The following is a 22,894-nucleotide window of genomic DNA, read 5'->3' as shown; positions in this document are numbered from 1 at the left end:
GGGAGCCCCACCTGGTGGTAGAAGTGGAAGGGAGGTTGAGTCTGTCTGTCTGTCTAGGCTCTTCCTTCCTCCCCTTCCTTTTTCCAGTCAGCCATCATCTTTTTTTGGGAAGTTCCACTCAGGCAGTGAAGAGAGTCTAGGAGTCACTCCCAGCAGCCCAGCATGGGCAAAGTTCCTCATTTCAGAACGCTCAGAGAATGGCGGTCATGCCTAGATCCTGGCCAGAGGTGGAGAGGAGCAAGACTCCCACTTGGAGCCTCACCTGTGGTTCTATGGCTAGCCTAAGATTTCTCCCTCTCTGCCTCTCTCCCCTTGATACCGGGCGTCTTCTCTTTACTTCCACCCCAGGGGCCAGGAGCCACAACTCCCATAGCTAATGCTCCTGAAGTTCCCAGAAGTCCTTGTGCGCTGCAGCTCTTGGGGAACCGGATAGCTGCCAGTCCCCAAAGGCTAAAGCTGTCACCCTGTAACATTCTGGGATGCTCTGGGTGGATACAGACAGGATGAGAAGTCCCAGGATGGGAGGTGGCTGTTCTTGACTGCCTCCATCCCCCTCAAATACTGAGGCAGCTCTTCCTTCTCATCCCTGCAAGCCTAGGCTTGTCCTTGGTAGTGTGGGGGAGACAGAGCTCACCAAGGAGGAGCCAGGAAGACACCCAAGGAGGCAGGGTGAAGCCGTGGCACGAAGGCTGAGGCACCCCAGCGTGCCCCAGGCTGTACCTCCGTGATAGCTGTCCCAGGTGCCCCTTCCTGACCCAGTTTTCCTCCTGCTATCTTTTTGGTGCCCGCAGGTGTTCAGACTTTCCCATACTCCTTGTCACTGGTGCAGAGGACCAATGGCACAGCTCAGCATGGAACTATGCTTACCTTTCCTAGAGTGCCAGGAAGTAGCCCCGCGGTGCCCGCCGCTGAGCTCAGTGCCCCAGCACAATGACTTCAAGCTGAAAGGGATTCCCTCCCTTTCTCCCAGGGCCAGAGGGATGGACACCTGCCCCACAATGGCCCTTCCCCCCCAGGGGCCCTTTATGTCCTCCCACTGCTATCATTGATGCTGGCTTATGCACCCCTACCCCCAGCACATTAGTGGCTGTCCCCTCCAGTCCCTCAGGAGAAGCTGGATCTTCTCCCTTTCCTGGTGACCTTCCCCAGTTTGTGGGAGGAAGAGGGGGTGACTTGTTCTCTTCTGCCTGGTAATTATCTTCCTTTAGTGTGGGGGATGCCCAAGGCCTGGCTTCAGGCTGTGGGAGAGCAGAGGAGGAGCTGGAAGAGCAGCCTACAACAGCTGTCGGGAGGGACCAGGGCTAGTTCACACTTGGAAGTTGGGATGCCAGGACCGGACCTCCTGCCTCCCTCGGTCTCCATCGGCCTCCTGGTCAGCTCACTCCACACTGAGATGGTAAGCTTCAGGACCTTGCGGTTTTCTAGGCAGAGGATGTGGGTTTGCCTGTGGGGGTGGCTTCTGGGGGAAAAATATATTTTTGCTGAATAGAGAATCTTGACCGGGGTGTGGGGGTCGGGGGGGGGCGCTGCTTTCTTAACCTTTTTCTGAGCCTATCTCTCATCCCCAAGGTTGCTCTAACAGGGTAAGGCTGGTAGCAGAGCCTTCTACGACCTAAAACTTCCCCAAGGCTGGTTCATAGGACTAGCCACGAAGCATGTTCTGTCCCCACAGGCCTCTCTCTTAGCGACTTTGGGATCCCAATCCTTCACACACACACACACACACACACACACACACACACACACACCACCCCATGCACTCTGTGTGTCTTCTATACAGATTCTGAAGTAAGATGCTCCTGGCTCCTCACAGACTCTGCTACAAGAGACAGAGTGAAGTGTCCCCAGGTGAGATGGGGTTGATGAAGGACCAGGTTAGGATCTCTCCCCTACATCTTGGCCAGACTGAGGCCTGAGACACCCCCATACCCGGCTTTCTCTGTTTGCTAGCTCCACTCCTTGCCTCATTCAGAAGTGTCCCGTTTGAGTGCACGAGCACGCACACGTGCGCGCGCACACACACACACTCACTCAAACACGCATACAGCCTGGAAAACTTGATGAGTCTGCAGTACTAAGTTTCCAGGACCCTATCCAGGCCGGTGGGCGGCTCTGAGGTTTGGGGCTGGATGGAGCTGTGGTAGGGGGTGGGGCGGGCAGCAGCCCCTGGTGCTGGGCAGAGGGAGGAGGCAGCCAGGCAGAGCTGGTTTCTGGTGCAGGCCTGAGCTACTTGCTGAAGCAGGCTAGTCTGCCTTGGTGTTCAGAGTCTGTAGCTCTGTCTGTCCGCACAGCCTCTCACCCCCCTCCCTTGCTCACTGAGTTCTGGGCTTCCTTCCCAGGGCTCAGAGCCTTTGACTCTGCTCCTTCCCTTCCCACGGCTGAGTTGGCACAGGAGCACCTGGGTGAGCTGCACCAGGTGAGCAGCTGGTTGTGGGTGGGTACAGGCAGAGCTGAGCTCTTGTGTCCTCGGTCTGCCAGGCCTCCGCTGGGTCTCTGCGGTGTCTGAGGGCTCGGAGAGGGCAGGGGAGCCAGGTGGGTCCTGCTGACTGAAGTAGAAGTGAGGAGAGGGGAGAAAACCCCAGGATGCCAATCACTCCCAGAAGCTTCCGAGCATAGAGGACTTGAGCTGGGGATGGGAAACACCCTTTGCCTTCTCTGCTTGATGGAGTCAGAAGTCCCGGGTTCAAGTCCAGCTTCTTTCCTCACACACACAACCATGTATGTGTGGACCCCAGGCTGGACCCTCTCAATGTCAGCTTCCTCCTCTGAGCAGTGAGATGTGAGAGACGGGCTCCAGAGGCCAGGCAAGCTCTATGCACATGATGTTCCTCTGTGCCTGTGACTACTGGAGCAGGTTAGGCAAAGGGGTCACACACAGCTGGCTCGCCCATCTCATATACTCAGGATGCCACCCTCATGCCTGCCTTGAAACCTCACCCCTGGAAACACTAACACTATCTCTCAGGAAGGCACAGGGGAAAGCACTAATGGATACCAAGGCCTATTCTGGAGACAGTGTGGGGGAAGCAGACACTTCTGCTCTGTGTGTTTGTTTGCAAGGCCCCTGCAAGTCTTCCCCAAGAGCACAGGGCAATTTTTCTTCCTGGAGAGCTGACTGCTGACAGCCAGTGGAGACGAGAGAAGCAGAGGGAGGAGGTGGGCTTGTGGACCACCTGAGAGTTGCAGCTCCCTTAGGGCCAGACGCTGCTTCTCTTCCACCTCGCAGCCTTTCCCAGAGCAGGTTGGGTTGGGGTCAGGATCTGCTGCCTATCTGAAAGTCCACCCTTCCCACCCTGGCCTGCCTGCCAGCCACCAGGACAAAGGGGAGAGCGAGGGGACCTAGTTCTGCCTCCCTATTTTGCCTCTGCAGACTTTATGAAGATGAGGCCCCCGATTCTGTTAGCTACCCTCCTCTGGCTCCAGGACTCTTTGGCCCAGGTAAGGTGGGCATGGAGCAGGGTGGGGTGGGTGGGTCTGTTCTCTGGGGCATGTCTAGGCTTCCCACCTCTCTATGGGGCTCCACAGCTGGTCTTCATTATGGCAGAGGGAAACCGTTCCCTTCCCTCCCAGGCCAGCACAGAAGCAGGGAAGGAAAAAAAAAAAAAAATGTTCCAGCCTTCCAGGCTGCTGGCTGCTGGCTACTGCCTGCTGCTGCCTGTACAGTGCTTTCAGGAAATGTCTCTTCAGTAGTGTGTGGCAGTCAGTGTGTGGGAGTCAGACACACAGGGAATCTTTTCTCTGGTCTGGACCCTCACTCCATGGGCTTTCCCAGAGGCCGGTGCTCCAGAGGCCTCAACACATCTGCTTCCTCCATTCCTCTCCTCCCTACAGGAAGATGTATGCTCATCCTTGGATGGGAGCCCAGACAGGCACGGTGGAGGTAGGTGTCTTTAGAGAGAGGGAGAGGGCTCTGGATGTGGGCAGTAGGTGGGTCATAGGGCTGATTTCACCACTAGACCCTGCTTGCCCCTGGTCCCTTGACTTGCCTTCCTTCTTCAGGGCAGAAAGTGTGAATGTACTGTATCCACCCCTGTCCTCCAGGTCCACCTCTGAGTGTGAACGTCAGCAGCCGTGGAAAGTCTACCAGCCTGTTTCTGAGCTGGGTAGCTGCAGAGCCAGGTGGATTTGACTATGCCCTCTGCCTCAGGGGTATGAACTCGTCAGGTTTTCCAGAAGGGCAACAGCTCCAGGCTCACACCAACGAGTCCAGCTTTGAGTTCCATGGCCTGGTACCAGGGAGTCGCTACCAGCTGGAACTGACTGTCCTAAGACCCTGTTGGCAGAATGTCACAATTACCCTCACTGCTCAAACTGGTATGAAGCCTGCAAGCTGAGGGTGGTTTTACATGGGGTTGGGACAGAAGGTGACAGCTGCTCTAGAGGACTAGTAGGGGGACTCAGAGAAACCAAGAGGCAGCTCCTAGGATGGCCAGCCCTTTGCACAGACTCTGTGCTTCTCTTGCTCTTTGTCACAGCCCCGACAGTGGTCCGTGGACTGCAACTGCATAGCACTGGGAGCCCAGCCAGCCTGGAAGCCTCATGGAGCGATGCCTCTGGGGATCAAGACAGCTACCAACTTCTCCTCTACCACCCGGAATCCCAAACTCTGGCATGTAATGTCTCTGTGTCCCCTGACACCCTGTCTTACAATTTTGGTGACCTCTTGCCAGGTAGTCAGTATGTCTTGGAGGTTATCACCTGGGCTGGCAGTCTCCATGCGAAGACTAGCATCCTCCAATGGACAGGTAAGGTGGGTAGCTGGCCAGGGACCCAGGTAGCAGCTAGACTAGGAGGGATGTGAGAGTGATGTTGAGTCTGGAACTTCGTAGGTGATGTGTCCCAGTGTGACTGAAGTCTGGGATCCCTCATGCTAAAACTGGTGTGAGCATCTTGCTCCAGAGTCCTTCCTCAAGCCTGGCTTCCTCTATCTATGCTTCCTGCAGAGCCTGTACCTCCTGATCACCTAACACTACGTGCCTTGGGTACCAGTAGCCTGCAAGCCTTCTGGAACAGCTCTAAAGGGGCCACCTGGTTTCACCTGATACTTACAGACCTCCTAGAGGGTACCAACCTGACCAAAGTGGTCAGACAAGGGGTCTCAACCCACACCTTCCTTCGCCTGTCTCCGGGTACACCTTACCAACTGAAGATCTGTGCTGCTGCTGGGCCCCACCAGATTTGGGGACCCAATGCCACTGAGTGGACCTGTGAGTGCCTAGGAGACACACAGAGGCTGTTCCATTCTCCTCTGGCCAAGTAGTGAAGAGCTGGGTTTCCTCCAAGCCCTGGAAGGGTGTGGCCCTCTGGTTGACTTGTGATAGCCTGAGGGGATAGTAGTGGTTGTGATCAACTGAACTCTTTCCAGGTACACTCTGAGCCTGCTACTTCCTGGGGATGGTTTCGTTGAATCCCCAAAGAACCTGGATAAAGGTCTTGCTGCCCTATAATACTCTAGGCACAGAGAGAGCAGAGCATACTTGGTATAAATGTGGTTGACTCTGAACCTAGGCTGGACACCTGTCTCTGCCATCATGACACCATGTTTTCACTGTGAGAAAGAGTTGCATGGGGGTTAACAGTTTCTGCTACCCGTTGGCTGTGTGTCTCTGGGCATATTGTTTACCTTCTCTGGGTTTTAGTTAGGGTTAGTGTTGTGGGAGGTACCCTGTGTAGAATCCTCCGGGCCATACTGGCTTGCAGAGATATGAGTACTTGATATACCCTTGTTTCTGTTACGGTTGCGTTGCCCATGGCTGGTTGGTAGCTGCCAGGACTTGGCATTCATTTGGAGTATGAAGAGTGAAGCTAGTAATACCCCAAACAAGAGGCTGGCAGGTATGTGTAGTGGTTAGAGCACAGAATGAGTTTTCTCACACACTGTGTCTACCCATGTCTCCTCAGATCCCTCTTACCCATCTGACCTGGTGCTGACCCCCTTATGGAATGAGCTCTGGGCAAGCTGGAAGGCAGGGCAGGGAGCCCGGGATGGCTATGTACTGAAGTTAAGTGGGCCAGTGGAGAGTACAACTACTCTGGGTCCTGAGGAGTGCAACACTGTCTTCCCAGGGCCCCTGCCCCCAGGACACTACACTTTGGGGCTGAGGGTTCTAGCTGGACCTTATGATGCCTGGGTAGAGGGCAGTATCTGGCTGGCTGGTGAGTCTGGTTGGAACAGGGCTCAGGCTGGGGGCTTGCATAGGGGATCTGCAGCCATAGGGATCAGGGGCCTCACCCTCTGGGGGCCTGCTGATTCCCCAGAATCTGCTGTACTTCCCATGGAGGTCCCTGGTGCCAGACTGTGGCTAGAAGGACTGGAAGCTACTAAGCAACCTGGGAGACGGGCGCTGCTCTATTCTGCTGATGCCTCAGGCCTCCTAGGGAACATCTCTGTGTCCTCTGGTGCCACTCATGTCACCTTCTGTGGCTTGGTACCCGGAGCGCGCTACAGGGTGGACATTGCCTCATCCATGGGAGACATCACTCAGAGCCTCACAGGCTACACAAGTGAGTGCCAGTGTGCGAGTCCATTGGGCCTGGGTCTGGAGGGAAGATAGGGTGAGGGAGGGATTCAGGAGAGCTGGGAAGATGGCATCACAGGACTATGACATGGCCTCTTGCCAAATTGCCCCCTCTTCAGGTCCCCTGCCACCACAGTCTCTGGAGATCATCAGCCGGAACAGCCCATCTGACCTGACTATAGGTTGGGCTCCAGCGCCAGGGCAGATGGAAGGTTATAAGGTCACCTGGCATCAGGATGGCAGCCAGAGGTCACCTGGTGACCTTGTTGACTTGGGCCCTGACATTTCGAGCCTGACTCTGAAATCTCTGGTACCTGGTTCCTGCTACACCGTGTCAGCATGGGCCTGGTCTGGGAACCTCAGCTCTGACTCTCAGAAGATTCACAGTTGTACCCGTGAGTTTCCTGACCTGTCCCTGGGAGGCTGCCCGGCCCTGTGCATGTGGCCTTGTGTCCTCTACTCTCTGCTCTTCTCTGTGGTGTGAGTGAAAATAGAGGCCTTTCCTGAGTCAAGCACCTTCTACCCCGGGTCACATGGTTGGCTAGCTATGCCTACCCATCTATGTGCCCCCTCATGCCCCCCTTTCCTGTCCACCCATCCATGCATCCCTCTGCCTCTTTATTCCTCCTTACAAATACCTCTTTAATGCCACTCGTTGCTAAGGCTAGATTATGAACAAGTCCAGAAAGGAAGACTGACAAACACAGTTCATATGCTGATGATGTAATGACTTCACACATTATATTATAACAAATATAGATTAGTAGGGATATGCATGGCGTGTGAACTATTTTCTTATACCTTAAAATGGCTGATTATCAGGAATTTTATTGTGGGTTGACTGCATCTTCTCAGACTCATAGACAGACACCTGCATAGGGGGTCAGAACAGGGTTCCCGGAGAAGGAACAGGAATGAACTGAAAAAGAAACCCATGTGGCTAGACAGGATGATGGGTGGAGGGCCTGAGCTTGCCAAGGGCCCACAGTTTAGAGGCATTTTGACAGACACCACATCAACCCATCAGTGAATGGGGGATAATGGGGTCCTGAAGTGTGAGGGAGCAGGCACTGAGCTAGCTGTACTGGAGGCAAGAGAAGGAAACCGGACATGTGTTTAGGGAGCTGGCATACCTCAAGGTAGGAGGCAGGCATAGGGCAAGAGTCAAGGGTCAAGGGGGCAGGGGCAGGGGCAGGGGCAGGTGTTGGGTCCCATCTCTGCAAGAGGTTATCCTGGGCAGGCAAAACAGTCATCTTAGAGCCTTCCGGAAGTTGGAACTTGGGGAGCATGGAAGGCAATTTCACATTGTCCTGACTCTGTCTCTTCCTGTCCTCAAAGGCCCTGCTCCTCCCACCAACCTGAGCCTGGGCTTTGCCCGCCAGCCTGCAGCATTGAGGGCTTCCTGGTGTCACCCACTGGGTGGCAGGGATGCCTTTCAGTTACGGCTTTACAGGCTGAGGCCCCTGACACTGGAAAGTGAGAAGATCCTATCCCAGGAGGCCCAGAACTTCTCCTGGGCCCAGCTGCCTGCAGGCTATGAATTCCAGGTACAGCTGTCTACCTTGTGGGGGTCGGAGGAGAGCAGCAGTGCCAACACCACAGGCTGGACACGTGAGTCTTCCCCTACCACAGACTCCTTCCCCAGTCTTTTGCTCTCAGGGACTCTTGAGACTGTGAGAAGGCAGCTAGGCTGTCTGTGGGGTCTGTCACATGTGGCCTTGGACCTCTGTGGGGGTCTGCCTCCTGGTCCTGAGGCACCAGGAATTTTCTCACAGCCCCTCCCCCCCAGGGACTCTTGTGTTTGTGCCCTTGCACAGTGCCACGCCATTCTTGGGATGTCCCTTTAATGCAGTCTGAGTGTGAGCCATTAATAACAATAGTGTACTCACTGGGCTCCTTGCATATTGCTCTACCCGTGTTCTCTTGTGTACCTAACCGTGACAAGTCTAGGAGCTGACACTGTGGTCATCTAGATTTATAGTGGAGGGAACTGAGGCACAACGAGAGAAGATAACCTTTTCTAGTCTCCTTAGCCTTACACGGAAGGCTGGGATTTTTGTTCAGGTAACATGAAGAGAATAGTTTCTCTGATATAGCCAACCCCAACTTTGCATAGCAGGGGCGGGGCACAGAAACACAGAGGTGCAGAGTATATTTGAGCACCCCACAAAGAGCTCCCAGGGCCTGCAGAGGTGGGTTTGGAGTTCCCCCTTTCACACCAACCTGATGTCTTGGGCTTGTTCAGCCCACAGCTCTTGGGGACAAATGAGGAGGTGGGAGCTCCTGTCCCCAGCATAACCTTCTCCTACATAGGGACTCTCCACACCTGCCTGTGCCCCCCCTTGACTTCCTTCTCTCCCCTGGGGCACTATCTCTGTCCTTTACACCTCCCCCCGCCCCCACTAAGGACTGTAGGACCTCAGACACCTGGGGGAACAAGGTATAAAGATGCCTAGCCTGGAAGCCAGGAAACCAGGCTTCTAGCTGCGGCTTGGTTCAGAGAACAAGTCTTTGCTCCCCTGAGCCTCAGTTTCCTTATCTGTAAAGAGGTCTGTTATGGTGTGACTAGGCCAAGCTCACTTGACTCCAGATCCCAGGCTTTGAAGGTGGATGAGTCAGCGGCTAGGCCCCAGATGACCATCCTCTGACATATGGGTTTTCAAACTCCTTGGCTGTATGTAGGTTCTGGGAAGGACCATCCATCCATCCATCCATCACCCCTGGTCTGCTGAGTTTAGCTTTGCTTCCTAGTGGGAGGTGGCAGGGCCCGAGTGAGTGATAGGCTTTGAGATCATCTCAGTGGCTTAACATAGGTGTAAATCTGTCTCAGAGTCTAGGTTCACCTGCTGTCCTGAGCTGCACTGAACTCCTAGGCTCTGGGGCCGAGGATGGGGGGAACAGGGATGGTGGGGGGGGACACTTAGTTTAGGTCATTATATCTCTATCTGTGTTCTCTCATCTACTTTCTCTGCAGCCCCCTCAGCTCCTACGTTGGTAAATGTGACCAGTGAAGCGCCCACCCAGCTCCACGTATCCTGGGTCCACGCTGCTGGGGACCGGAGCAGCTACCAAGTGACCCTATACCAGGAGAGCGTTCAGACAGCCACCAGCATCGTGGGGCCCAAGGCAGACAGCACAAGCTTTTGGGGTTTGACTCCTGGCACTAAGTACAAAGTGGAAGCCATCTCCTGGGCTGGGCCCCTTTACACTGCAGCAGCCAACGTTTCTGCTTGGACCTGTGAGTGGGGTGTGAAAGGCACTGGGGGAGGAGACCCCTGGTCACATTAACTCTACTCGATCCCATTTCTCAGCTCCACACCAAACACCCTGAATGAGGTCAGCCAGCCCCAGCACTGTGTGAGGCATTCTCAGGACTAGGACCAAGGGCCTGGCTGACCTCTGCCTTCTCTCCACAGACCCACTCACACCCAATGAGCTGCTCGCCTCTATGCAGGCAGGCAGTGCTGTGGTTAACCTGGCCTGGCCCAGTGGTCCCTTGGGGCAAGGGACATGCCATGCCCAACTCTCAGATGCTGGACACCTCTCATGGGAGCAACCGCTGTCCCTAGGCCAAGAGCTCCTCATGCTAAAGAATCTTACACCAGGCCATACTGTTTCATTGTCTGTGAAGTGTTGGGCGGGGCCACTCCAGGCCTCCACTCACCCTGTGGTGCTGTCTGTAGGTACGTTCCCCATCTGTCTTAGGTTCTCTTAAGACCTGTGGATGTCTTCAAAGGAAGGGTGATATGCCTGAGAGGCTTGCCCTTCTGCTCTAAATCATCCGCTCTTCCCAGGCAGATATCTGGCTCACCCCTGCCCCAATCTATGCCTCTTCAGATGGGCAAGGGTACCCCAAAGACAAGTCGTTTCCCCATGACGCTGCTGTCCCTTTCACGGCCATAAATGGTAGCCCTTTGTGTCCTCTGGTTTTGAGAGTCCCTGATACTCACCCGACACGGACACCTAACAATGTGAGTGTTCTGTTTCTTCAGAGCCTGGCCCTGTGGAAGATGTGCTCTGTCAACCCGAGGCCACCTACCTGTCCCTGAACTGGACGATGCCTGCTGGAGATGTGGCTGTCTGTCTGGTGGAGGTAGAGCAACTGGTGCCAGGAGGGAGCGCTCATTTTGTCTTCCAGGTCAACACCTCGGAGGATGCGCTTCTGCTGCCCAACTTGATGCCCACCACTTCTTACCGCCTTAGCCTCACTGTGCTGGGTGGGAATCACCAGTGGAGCCGGGCGGTTACCCTGGTGTGCACTACTTCTGCTGAGGGTAGGCGCTTTCCACGGTCTTCTGTTCACCCTGTCTACTGTCCACTGGTGCCGTCCCTCTACTGAGCCTAGCTGCCTGCGGCTCTCCTTGCCCACAGACCTGGTCCCTTCCTCTGACCCCTGTCCTGTATTTTGGAGCATCGTGCCCTAACCCAAGAACCCTCCCAGGCCTTATTAAGTTATTCATGAGCCATTTGTGTTGCCAGGTGTCATGAGAATGCTGGGTAGTGCTGGTGTGCCCTGGAAGGCTGATTGTTAGTGCTGAGTTGAAGCCTTTATTTCCTTTTCCCTAGTTTGGCACCCCCCAGAGCTAGCTGAGGCCCCCCAGGTGGAGCTGGGGACAGGGATGGGTGTGACAGTCACACGTGGCATGTTTGGTAAAGATGACGGGCAGATCCAGTGGTATGGCATAATTGCCACCATCAACATGACACGTGAGTTCTGGGCTTGCAAGGGCTGGGGAGAGCATGGGAGCACAGGGGAGGGTCAGGGAGAGCATATGTGTGCAGGGACGGGTCAGGGAGAGCATTGGTGTGCAGGGGAGGGTCGGGGAGAGCATGAGAGCACAGGGGAGGGTCAGGGAGAGCATGTGTGTGCAGGGAAGGGTTGGGGAGAACAGGGAAGGGTTGGGGAGAACAGGGAAGGGTTGGGGAGAGCAGGGAAGGGTTGGGGAGAGCAGGGAAGGGTTGGAGAGAGCATTGGTGTGCAGGGGAGGGTCAGGGAGAGCATAAGAACACAGGGGAGGGTCAGGGAGAGCATGGGTACAGAGGCAAAGGCAGGAAGGATGGTCTAGGGAGGGAGACTGCATGAAAAGCCAATGCCAGGGCCAGTCCGTAACAGGAAAGGGCTTGGCTGTTACTGAGGATAAAGTAGGTGTTTGTCCTGACCCACTGCTCATCTTGCTCTGTCTCTTTCCCATTCCTCTTCAGTGGCCCAGCCTTCCCAGGAAGCCATCAACCACACATGGTATGACCATTACTATAGAGGACGTGACTCCTACCTGGCTCTCCTGTTCCCAAACCCCTTCTACCCAGAGCCTTGGGCTGTGCCAAGATCCTGGACAGTACCTGTGGGTACAGAGGACTGTGACAACACCCAGGAGATATGCAATGGGCATCTCAAGCCAGGCTTCCAGTATAGGTGAGGGCTCAGGCCGTAGGGAGGGCAGTTACTCTAAACTCCACTCTGAGTTCCTGTTCTTTCAACAATAGAGGGGCAGACTCCTAACAGACTGCAAGTGCCAGTCCACAAGACTCCACAGTTATTTGGATCACTTCCTGGGATGGGGGTGGGGGTGAGGGTGGGGGTGAGGGTGGGGGTGGGAGTGGGAGGAGGAGGAGGAGGAGGAGGAGGAGGAGGAGGAGGAGGAAAGAGGATACCCACCAGATACATGGTTCTTTTGTTAAAAAATACCTGGGGGATAGATTCTTTGGGGACTTCCAGGGAAAATCCAAGGCTTTCTGATTCCCTATATCTAGAGTTACCTCTTGCTCCCAGAACAAGCCAGAGGAAAAAGAAGAGAAGCCAGAGATGGTCTGTGCAGGATGATAAGGAGCAGGCTATCCAGCCTCTAAATACGACAGGATGGAAGCTAGCTAGCTGAGGTGGCCAGCAAGGGTCTCCTTCCCAGGATAAAGTCTTGTTCCTTTGTCCCAGGTTCAGCATTGCAGCCTTTAGTAGGCTCAGCTCTCCAGAGACCATCCTGGCCTTCTCCGCCTTCTCAGGTAGGCCAGGCACCTGGCCGGGTTTCAGCTAGACTGGCTAGATGCTGGAGAGGGAAAAGGGCTGGAGAGGGGAGGCGGTGGGAGGGACTGATCTCATGGGAGTCAAGAACTGCTTGGCAGTGTCGGAGACCAGAACATCATCACTAGACTTCAGACCTGGGATGGGGCTTGGAGCAAGTATGGGAGAGGCAGAGACTCTGAAGGGGCCGCCATTATGTACAGCCTCTGGCACCTTCCTTCACCACTCCCTGTAACTGGCTACCCACAAACCCCTTTCATTCAAGAACAGCTCTGTTCAGAAGGAACCCTAGGGGAGACTCCAAGGTAGCCAAATGGGATAAATAAATACCCTAGTAGGTATATTGGAAACTAAAGAGAAATAGGTGGCTGGGTATGGTGACATATGCCTTTAATCTCATTTCCCCTATATCCTGGGAAGGCAGAAGCAGGCAAATCTTCAAGCCTACCTTGGTCTGCGTAGTTCCAGACCAGCTAGGGCTTTAGAATGAAACCCGTCTCAACAAACAAACAACAGGAAACAAAAGCAATAGAAAGAAGTAACAGTTACCTTTTAGCATCTGTTTTACTTAAAGGAGAATAGTTAAAAGTAAGTTAATGTTTCAAAATCAGAAGGCGTTTGAGAGTCTGGGGTAGGACGCTTGCTTAGCAGGCACCAAGGCCTAGGTTGGATTCCTAGCACTCAATAGACCACACCAGTAACCCCAGCATCTGAAAGATGGAGGCTGGGGAATCAGAAGTTCAAGACTGCCTTCAAACATCTGATTGGAAGTCATTCTTGAGACTATCTAAAACACAAAACAAAGCAAGCAAACAAAAACAACAACGGAAAAAACCCAAACAAATAAAAACTGTGACCCCTCCTCCATCCCCCCTCAGCCTTTGGCCACTCGTGTGGTCTCACACTGCACAGATCTTAAATTGCTGTAGCCACACTGTGGGTGCTCAAGAGCCCGATGCGGCTTCTGGTTACTGCAGCAGGTGCTACAGTCATCAAAGGTCTAGGAGGCCAGGGCTTCACCCCCATTCCTCTTAAGGGTGTCAGGAGGAAAGCAGGGTCTGTGGGGTGTGGCCAGCCACTAGAAGGAAAGCTGTCTGTCTACCCAAAGCCCCAGACAGTCCAGACATTTCTGGGCTCTGTTTAGTATCCAGGGTTTCTTGGAACATGGAGGGATATTACTACATTCTGTCTAGAGCAATGGTTCTCAGCCTTCTTAATGCTGTGGCCCTTTAGTACAGTTCCTCATGTTGTGCTGACCCTCAACCGTAAAAGTATTTCATTGCTACTTCATAACTGTAATCTTTCTACTGTTATGAATTGTAATGTAAATAGCTGATATGCAGGATATCTGATATGTGACCCCATAGGGGTTGTGACACACAGGCTGAGAACCACTGATCTAGAAGGCCCAGGTCCAGGAGAGGCTGGCATGGCCTGTGGGACCAGTTGTGAGTTTCCCCGGTCAGTGTTTCCTTGCCTTCCACAGAGCCTCAGGCCAGCATCTCTCTGGTGGCCATGCCCCTGACAGTTATGATGGGGACTGTGGTGGGCTGCATCGTCATTGTGTGTGCAGTGCTATGCTTGCTGTGCAGGCTGTGCCTGAAGGGACCAAGGTGAGGAGGAAGCAGGTGGGACTGGGAGGCCTTGTGTGATGGGGGGAGACCTTCACTTGCCTCCCATTCTCTTCTCCACTGTCACAGGTCAGAGAAGAATGGCTTTTCTCAGGAGTTGATGCCTTACAACCTGTGGTGAGTGCATTGAGACTTCCCAATGACACAACAGCAGTGGCCCTACAGTGGCTCTGTGAGGCTCTGGGGCTGCACCAGACAGGGGGCTCTCGTCTCTGCTAGCCCCCATCTTCTCAGGCTTTCCAGACGTGGCCCCTCTCTTTCAATTCTTCTTTTTCCTCTTATTCAAACTCTCACCGTAGAAGTCAAGGGTTTCGGAGAGATAGAATCAAGGATTGGGAATCCGATAAGGTAGCAGGCCAGAGACCCAGAGAAGGGTCTGAAGGCGTCTGCTGGTGGAATCCCTCTCAGTGGGGACAGGTCACTCTTAGTTGTATTAAGGCTTTTAACTGACTGGACAAGGCTATCTCACAAGAGGGAATCTCATTGGCTTTGCCTGGACTGCTGCTATTTTCAAAGGGCCAAAGAGGGCTGGAGAGACGGTTCAGTGGGTAAAACAGTTGATATGTAAGCATGAGGACTGGAGGTCTGGTGGGTACCGCCACAGCCTGTCTGTGATGTCAGGGCTCGAAGGGAGGTGACAGTCCAAGGAACAAGTTGGCTAGCTAGAACAGCCAAAATGGTGAACTCTAGATTCCTTTGAGAGACACTGTCTCAGTGCATAAAGTGGAGAGTGGCTGAGAGTGACCCCTGACCCCAGCCTCATGTGACCACAGCTTCATATGTCCCCCTCCCCCCAAATAAGCTGGGAGGATTTTTAATCCTAGCCCTTGGGAAGCTGAGGCAGGAAGATCTCCATAAGCTATAGGCCAGCCTATATAGATTGAGTTCCAGGACAGCCAGGGCTATACAGAGAGACCCTGTCTCAGGAAACAAGGGCAAAAGATTGATACGCTCTAAAGAAAAATCAGAGTCTGTCAGAGAAGTTGAATGTTAATATCACCCATAAAACATCTTCACAGCAGCATCCAGGATAGCATTTACCTAAAATTCGGGTGCCACGTCCGGCCAAGGTGGTACATCCATTGAACATCACACTCTCCTTCTCTAGTCCTTGCTAACGGCTTCCTAACAAACCATGTGAACCTCAGAAAAACAAAAGTATTTGTTGAAAAATACACTATAAAAAGGAAAATGTAGCCTGGAGAAACTGAGTGGACTGAATCAGGCCTGGTCGCTTTCCCTCTTACTGACTTCCTGTTAAGTGATCCCATGTAGGCTGCGCTGCAGTTCAGAGCTAGAACATTTGCTTACTGTGTGCAGGCCCTGGGTTTGATCCCCCAAACTGAAGAAACTCCTAAACAACCAACAATTACTGTGTCCAAATGCCCTGGCACACACATGTACGGACTTCCTGTGTCTGGCCTGTCTCCCTTGTTGGTCCCCTTTTTCATTTTATCACACTATGGGTTTGGGGGCCTGCTGGATCTTAGAGAAACTTTCTGTTCTCCACAGGGAGGGGAGGGCAGGCCATCGTCTGCATACCCGATGTCTGCCTTCTCCATTGCCTCATTGGGCAGGTCGCTTTGCATCTGTCTCCCGGGACAGGGCAGGGTATGCACTCCTAAAGCTGGGCTCTATTCTATTTCCTTCCCTCTTCTACCAGGCGGACCCATCGGCCCATCCCCAGCCATAGCTTCCGGCAGAGCTATGAGGCCAAGAGTGCACGTGCACACCAGGCCTTCTTCCAGGAATTTGAGGCAAGTCCTGTGTCATCCTGTGTCCCGGAGAGGGAGGACCGGGACATCTGGGCTGGGCTGGATCTGCCTTGCAGCCTAACTTCTACCACTCACCCTGCCTGCTGTGGGGTGAGATGGGTTTGTCTCTGCAACGGGGCCTTGACTTCATAGGAGCTGAAGGAGGTGGGCAAGGACCAGCCCAGACTAGAGGCTGAGCATCCTGCCAACATCACCAAGAACCGATACCCACACGTGCTACCTTGTGAGCAAATGCTGGAAGCAGGAGGGAGGTGTGGGTAGAGGGTTGGAGCTTGGCCTTAAGGAGGAGCTGGCTACATGTGCTGCTTCCAAATCTATATCATGTACTCTCTGCAGATGACCACTCCAGGGTCAGGCTGACCCAGCTATCAGGAGAGCCTCATTCTGACTACATCAATGCCAACTTCATCCCAGTAAGGGCTGCCTGCAGGCACGAGGGGCATTCCTACTGGGCTTTTGTAGGACACTGTCCTGTGCTAGCTATTGTAGTTGTCTGGAAGTATCACCAAGCCATGCTTTTTTAGGCTAGTCTGGCAAGAGGTCCACTGTGTGTCAGGCTCTATACTGGTTCCTCAGGAGGCATACCTACAAAGAGGCCCATGGTGTGTGTGTCTGTGTGTGTGTCTTTGTGTGTGTGTCTTTGTGTGTGTGTGTGTGTGTGTGTGTGTGAGAGAGAGAGAGAGAGAGAGAGAGAGAGAGAGAGAGAGAATGAGATTTCAGTGTGACAGGTGGTATGTCAGAGGAACAAGACAAGCATAGACTCAGGCACATGCATAGACTCAGGCACATGCAGGAAAGCCTGGCACACTTGAATAATCAAAAAGACCTTAGAGGAGGATAGATTTTGATCTCTTGAAGGATGGATGGGATTTTGATAATCAATGGGGAGAAGGATACCCTACATAGAAACATCTAGAAAACAGCCAGACAGGAAGGCACAAGGGTCGTGTGTGTCTAGCAGAATATAGAGTTGAGTGTCTAGAGTGTTAAGTAGTGGGATGGTGGGTTTGGACTGGATGAAGAATAATGTGGATTATCACACTGAAGGCTTTGATTCCACCTGCCCAGAAATGGCAGCCATACACAACATGAATACACACACACACACACACACACACACTCACACACGCACACGCGCACACGCACAATGCACACACACACACACACACACACACACACACACAAGAGGTGGGGGGAAGTGTTAGTTTGGCTTTAGGAAGATCTCTCTGGACCTAGGCATGACGGCAGACACCTGTAATTCCAGCATATGGGAAACTGAGTCAAGAGAATTGGGAGTTCGAGGACAGCCTGGGGTACATCATAAATCACTGCCTCTAGAAAACAAAGTTACTCCAGGGTTAGTGGGGAGGTGGCTGGGTAGACTGTTTCTAGCATGTCGGGAATCTTACATTCCCATGCATGTTTTTCTCACCCTTTCCCAGTGGGACGTGGGTGGTGGCAGTGTCCTTCAGGTCACCCTCCAGGACCACAGTTCCCGTAGGTCATAGATAATCATAACCACTGCTGAATGTTTGATGGGCCCGGCTGGCCAAGACACTCTCTGGTAACATGCCCCTACCCTGCACCCACACCTTAGGGATATAGCCACCCGCAGGAGATCATTGCCACCCAGGGGCCTCTCAAAAAGACGCTCGAGGACTTCTGGCGGCTGGTGTGGGAGCAGCAAGTCCACGTGATCATCATGCTAACTGTGGGCATGGAGAACGGGCGGGTGAGTGCCCTGCAGCTTCCCAGAATCACCACCAGGTGGCATATGTCCTCCTCGCAGGAGTGCCCTCCTTCCTGATCTTGGGGCAGGTGGGCAAGTTGGGAGTTGGTAAGGGATTCTGAGAATCACCTAAGAGGAGGAAGTGGGGCGGGGAGACAAGTGGGTTCATAAGTTCCTGGTCTGATTTAGTTCCTCCTGGTCACTTATTCTAGGCAGCACAGGGGCAAAGAAGGCTCTCCTCTGACAGCCCAAGGCCACCTTCTCTGTGCTGTGCATGGACAAGGCTGGCGTAGAGCAAACAAAGGTGGTTGAGTGTGTCCTCCTGTTGAAGCAATGAGAAAAGGCCAGACTCTCCCTAAGTCAGGGCTATCTAGCTTCCCAAGGGAGCCAAAGCCAACACAGAGCCCTAAGGGGGGTTATAAGGGCATTGGAGCATAGGCAGGGGAAGGAAGCTTCTGAAAGAGATGGTCTCACATCTGGGTGGAGGCAAAGAAAAGAATTTCATTAGAATGGCAGGGACCAAAAATATGGGTGGGGGTGGTTGAGACCAGATACAGTAGGGAACAGCCCTAACAAGCACCCCCTTACTCCTAGGTACTGTGTGAGCACTACTGGCCAGTCAACTCCACGCCTGTCACCCACGGTCACATCACCACCCACCTCCTGGCAGAGGAGTCTGAGGACGAGTGGACCAGGAGGGAATTTCAGCTGCAGCACGTGTGTGCCCAGGGGACAGGGCTGGTGGGAGGGGCACTAAAGCTGAGACTCCCCTCCTGTTCCACATGACCTGCTCCTGATGGGGGCCATATGCTCTTGGGCACAGGATGGGATAGCATGTGGGGAGGGGGTCAGAAGACACAGTGAAGGCTAAAGACGGAGCCAAGATCACACTGATGGAAAGAAAGAGCAGGTCCTTCCACCTTATGCTGGGCTCAAAGATCCTCGTTCCCTCTAACCTCCTTCTCGCTCCCACATGCTGTGACCTCTTAGAACCAGAAAAGCCAGAGACTAGAATAGCCTCCCTGCCTGGCCATCTTTGGGAGGTAGAGATACACCAAGAGACTAGAGGAGGATCAGAGGTCCACACCAGGGCAAGGGCATGGGCTAATGTCCCGTACTGTGAAGCAGGAGCTTGCCTCTGCCCGTAAAGAGTTGGTGAGGAAGGTTTCTGAGGTTAGTAAGAGGCTCTGGCATTCAGAAAATGAGCACAGCCCTTCACCACCCTCCCCAGGGTGCAGAGCAAAAACAGAGGCGCGTGAAGCAGCTGCAGTTCACAACCTGGCCAGACCACAGTGTCCCCGAGGCTCCCAGTTCTCTGCTCGCTTTTGTGGAACTGGTGCAGGAGGAGGTGAAGGCAACTCAGGGCAAGGGGCCCATCCTGGTGCATTGCAGGTGAGGACCAGCGGCGGGGGTGAGGTGGAGGGTCCCGGCTAGCCTTGGGCAGGGGAAGGGATCTGGGTTTCTAGGAACCCTTCCCTTCCCATGCTTAGTGTTCATGGGCTGTCCCTACAGTGCGGGTGTGGGCAGGACAGGCACCTTTGTGGCTCTCTTACGGCTGTTGCGACAACTAGAGGAAGAACAGGTGGTCGATGTGTTCAACACTGTGTATATACTCCGGCTGCACCGGCCCCTCATGATCCAGACCCTGGTGAGGCCCCCATGTATTGGTCTGGGCAGCTTAGACCCAACGGAGTGGGAGAGGGTAGGCGGCCTCACGAGAGCAGGAAAAGTTACTCATGGGAGCATGCGGAAGAGGGGTGAGGGTCACACCTAGGCTATCATCTTACCTTGACTGCCACCTGCCTTTCTGTAAAAGGAGAGAAGGCACTGGCCCCTGACACCCTTGACACTGTAGACAGACATCTCAGGACTCTCCAGCCCCACTTGCTACACTCCTGCCTGGTGGGTTGGGACCAGGGCTACTTCCCTCCCGGACGGAGGTCACTTAGCACGTCAGTGCCCTCTTTCTGCAGAGTCAATACATCTTCCTGCACAGCTGCCTGCTGAACAAGATTCTGGAAGGGCCCTCTGATGCCTCTGAGTAAGTCAGCTACCCTCAGGTCCAGGCAGGTGGGCACTGGTGTCCTGTGCTTCCCACTAGGCTCTGAGCTCCCTAGCACTAGACCCAGCAGAGAGGCCCGGAAGTAGGGGCTAGACAACCAAGTGCTTTCTCTCTCCTCCCTCCTCCAGCTCCGGCCCCATCCCTGTGATGAATTTTGCACAAGCTTGTGCCAAGAGGGCAGCCAATGCCAATGCTGGTTTCTTGAAGGAGTACAGGGTATACTTTGAGCTGAGGAGTGAGTAACTATAGAACAGTTCTCCCTGCCCAACCTCACCTTGTCCATCCATCTCTTTCCCAGCTCCTGAAGCAGGCCATCAAGGATGAGACTGGCTCTCTGCTGCCCCCTCCTGACTATAATCAGAACAGCATCACCTCCTGTGAGTCTCACACTGGGGTGGAGCAAATGCCGAATGTGAGACCCCTGGCAACTTCATCCCCCTCATCTTTTCTCAGGTCATCATTCTCAGGAGCAGTTGGCCCTGGTGGAGGAGAGCCATGTTGATAACGTGCTGGAAGCCTCGCTCTTCCCTGTGAGACGATGCTGAGGCCTGCAGCCCTGTTTGATTATTTGTGCTTCCCTGCCTGGGGTTGGGGCTGGGTCCTAGGGGCTTATAGCATAGATGGATTATGGTCAGGAGACTCCTTAATCCCTGGGAACCAACAAACTGTGCTCTGCAGGGTGGGCCGTCTGGTCGCGACCATGTGGTGCTGACTGGCTCAGCTGGACCAAAGGAACTCTGGGAAATGGTGTGGGAACATGGCGCCTACGTGCTTGTCTCCTTCGGCCTGCCTGATACCAAGGAGAAGGTGAGGCGAGTGGAAGGACAGTATGTGTTGCTCCAGGAACAGGGTGGGGAGAGGAGTAGTATATGGTGTTGTTAGCTGTTCAGCTAGGACATGGGTGGAAATTTTGGAAGCTGACTGTTTTGGTCCTAGCCACAAGACATCTGGCCAATGGAGATGCAGCCTATTGTCACAGACATGGTAACAGTGCACAGAGTGGCTGAGAGCAACACAGCTGGCTGGCCCAGTACCCTCATCAGAGTTATACATGTAGGTGTTGAGATCACAGGGCTTGGGGCAGAGGGCAGTGATACGAGAATCCCATGCTGACTTCCCTCTGCCATCCTCCCGGAGCACTAATGCTGGTATTGCCCTTCCTCCAGGGGGACAGTGGGATGGAAAGGCAGGTTCAATGCCTGCAGTTTCCACACTGCAAGACTGGGAGTGAGCTCCCAGCTAATACCTTACTGACCTTCCTTGATGCTGTGGGCCAGTGCTGCTCCCGGGGCAATAGCAAGAAGCCAGGGACCCTGCTCAGTCACTCCAGGTGCCATCGACAAATGCCATGTGTTAACTTGGGTTATGGGTCAAAGGGTAGTCTCCCAAGGCTCTGTCTCCTCTGCTCCATCTGCAGGGATTTGGTGGGGCTCTCTCCAGCCTGGCTGGCCAATCAAGTGCCTAGCATTATTTCCTCGTCCTTAGAACTAATCTTGGTTTCCCCATGTGCCTGGACACTACCCCATCTCCAGAGGTCCCACATCTAACTCTAGGTCATTTACAGCAAGGGCACAAACCAGCTGGGCACCTTCTTGGCTATGGAACAGTTGCTACAGCAAGCAGGGACCGAGCGCACAGTGGATGTCTTCAGTGTGGCCCTGAAGCAGTCACAGGCCTGTGGCCTTAAGACCCCAACGCTGGTGAGAGGCAAAGAGGGAGGGGCTTACTGTGAAAGGGATCAAAGACAGGCAGGTCTTGTCCCAGCCACAGATGACTGTTAGGTTACTCCATCCAGGTCACCACTAGGTGGCTCTGTGGACCACCGTGCCCTGTCCTTGAAGGAGTAGGGGGTTAGAAAAACCCTGGGAGCCTTCTCCGTCAGATTTGGGCAAGTAGGTGAGGTTTCTTGCCTGTGTCTAACCAGGAGCAGTATATCTACCTCTACAACTGTCTGAACAGCGCATTGAGGAATAGGCTGCCCCGAGCTGGGAAGTGACCTGTGCCCTGCTAGGCATCACATTCCAGCAAATCCACCCAGGCCTGGCTTCCCCAGGAGAACAGATCTATCAGCCTCACGCTGTCAAAGGGCAGAGTCTGGGAATAAAGAGACATGGTCAAACTCATGGTTGTGTCTGCTTCTGCATCCTTCAATCTAGGGCATGGGTGACAGCCGGAGCTTGGTCTAGCTAAGCCTGTTGGCTAAAGCTGGCTTGCTCTTGACTATTCCCAGGTATTCCCTGTTCTCTAACCTTCTGCTTTTCCAGTGTATTCAGACATCAACCTTTCTACCTGTCTTAGTTAGGGTTTCCATTGCTGTGAACAGACACCGTGACCAAGGTAGCTCTTATAAAGGACATGATTTAATTGGGGCTGGCTTACAGGTTCAGAGGTTCCGTCCATTATCACCAATGTGGTACGCATGGCAGTGTCCAGGCAGGCATGGCACTGGAAGAGCTGAGAGATCTACATCTTGTTTCAAAGGTAAACAGAGAACTGGCTTCTAGGCAGCTAGGACAAGGGTCCTTAAAGCCTATGTCCACGGTGACACACTTCCTCCAACAACACCATATCTCCAAATAGTGCCACTCCCAGGGCCAAGTGTATTCAAACTACCATACTACTTCTAGCATCCTGTGATGCTGAGCCCCATTTACTTATTGTTTTTCTCCATTTTTCTCATCTGCCACTGGACCCCTTGTCTATCTGCCAGCCTCCAGGGGCTATCCTCAGTCACCGTAGGCTCCTTGCCAGGGTAGAGGTTTTAGTGCCACACTGTGACCCTTAAGTAAGGAACCAGGGGTGGCTCTGGTTGAACCTGCCAAGTTTCCCCCATTCCTGCACTGCCTTCCTTTCTTTTATACAGGCCACGCCCACGGCAGGAGTAGCCAGGTTTCTCATTGGCTAACTTGGTTCTTAGCCATATGCAAGGGTCCGATGATCTGCTTCCGTGAAGAAGTGGAAGGAAAGCTTTATGGTTCCTGGGAGGTAGTCAGTTTGTAGAATTCTTGCCTTGTATGCATGATATCCTGGTCCAGGGTTTGATCCCCTAATAGCACATAGACTATGCATGGTAGCCCATGACTGGAATCCCAGCACTCAGGATGTGAAGACAAGAAGATCAGAACTCAAGGTCATCCTTAGCTACATAGCAAGCGTGAGGCTA

The 22,894-nt window shown here is 53.6% G+C and overlaps 1 protein-coding gene across 1 annotated transcript; it reads left to right on the top strand.

Annotated features, from left to right (window-relative positions):
• The first annotated feature begins 1,229 nt into the window (after positions 1 to 1,229).
• LOC110294479 (receptor-type tyrosine-protein phosphatase V) lies at positions 1,230 to 21,834 on the top strand. Its single transcript, XM_021162739.3, has 36 exons — positions 1,230 to 1,396; positions 1,781 to 1,848; positions 2,340 to 2,416; positions 3,371 to 3,438; positions 3,832 to 3,880; positions 4,042 to 4,314; positions 4,476 to 4,745; positions 4,944 to 5,207; positions 5,902 to 6,156; positions 6,259 to 6,504; positions 6,638 to 6,913; positions 7,857 to 8,129; positions 9,493 to 9,756; positions 9,935 to 10,201; positions 10,511 to 10,792; positions 11,085 to 11,225; positions 11,721 to 11,931; positions 12,448 to 12,515; positions 14,021 to 14,147; positions 14,235 to 14,282; positions 15,829 to 15,922; positions 16,073 to 16,163; positions 16,277 to 16,353; positions 17,538 to 17,672; positions 18,264 to 18,386; positions 18,901 to 19,061; positions 19,182 to 19,317; positions 19,643 to 19,710; positions 19,860 to 19,947; positions 20,030 to 20,108; positions 20,185 to 20,261; positions 20,410 to 20,538; positions 20,668 to 20,784; positions 20,898 to 21,061; positions 21,296 to 21,431; positions 21,656 to 21,834. The coding sequence occupies exons 4-36, from the start codon at positions 3,376 to 3,378 to the stop codon at positions 21,725 to 21,727; spliced, it is 5,124 nt and encodes a 1,707-aa protein (XP_021018398.1). The 5' UTR covers positions 1,230 to 1,396; positions 1,781 to 1,848; positions 2,340 to 2,416; positions 3,371 to 3,375; the 3' UTR covers positions 21,728 to 21,834.
• Positions 21,835 to 22,894: the final 1,060 nt, after the last annotated feature.

This window comes from Mus caroli, unplaced genomic scaffold, assembly GCF_978045245.1.
Source record: "Mus caroli unplaced genomic scaffold, Mus_caroli_1 scaffold_1, whole genome shotgun sequence".
Taxonomy (NCBI): domain Eukaryota; kingdom Metazoa; phylum Chordata; class Mammalia; order Rodentia; family Muridae; genus Mus; species Mus caroli.
This window is presented reverse-complemented; position numbering and strand designations above follow the sequence as displayed.

Bases quoted from the DNA above. Each gene is read 5' to 3' on its own strand.
- LOC110294479 (XM_021162739.3), top strand. From the start codon at position 3,376: ATGAAGATGAGGCCCCCGATTCTGTTAGCTACCCTCCTCTGGCTCCAG. The intron at 6,505-6,637 runs GTGAGTGCCAGT...CCCCCTCTTCAG, and splicing joins GAGCCTCACAGGCTACACAA to GTCCCCTGCCACCACAGTCT. The intron at 14,283-15,828 runs GTGAGTGCATTG...CTCTTCTACCAG, and splicing joins TTGATGCCTTACAACCTGTG to GCGGACCCATCGGCCCATCC.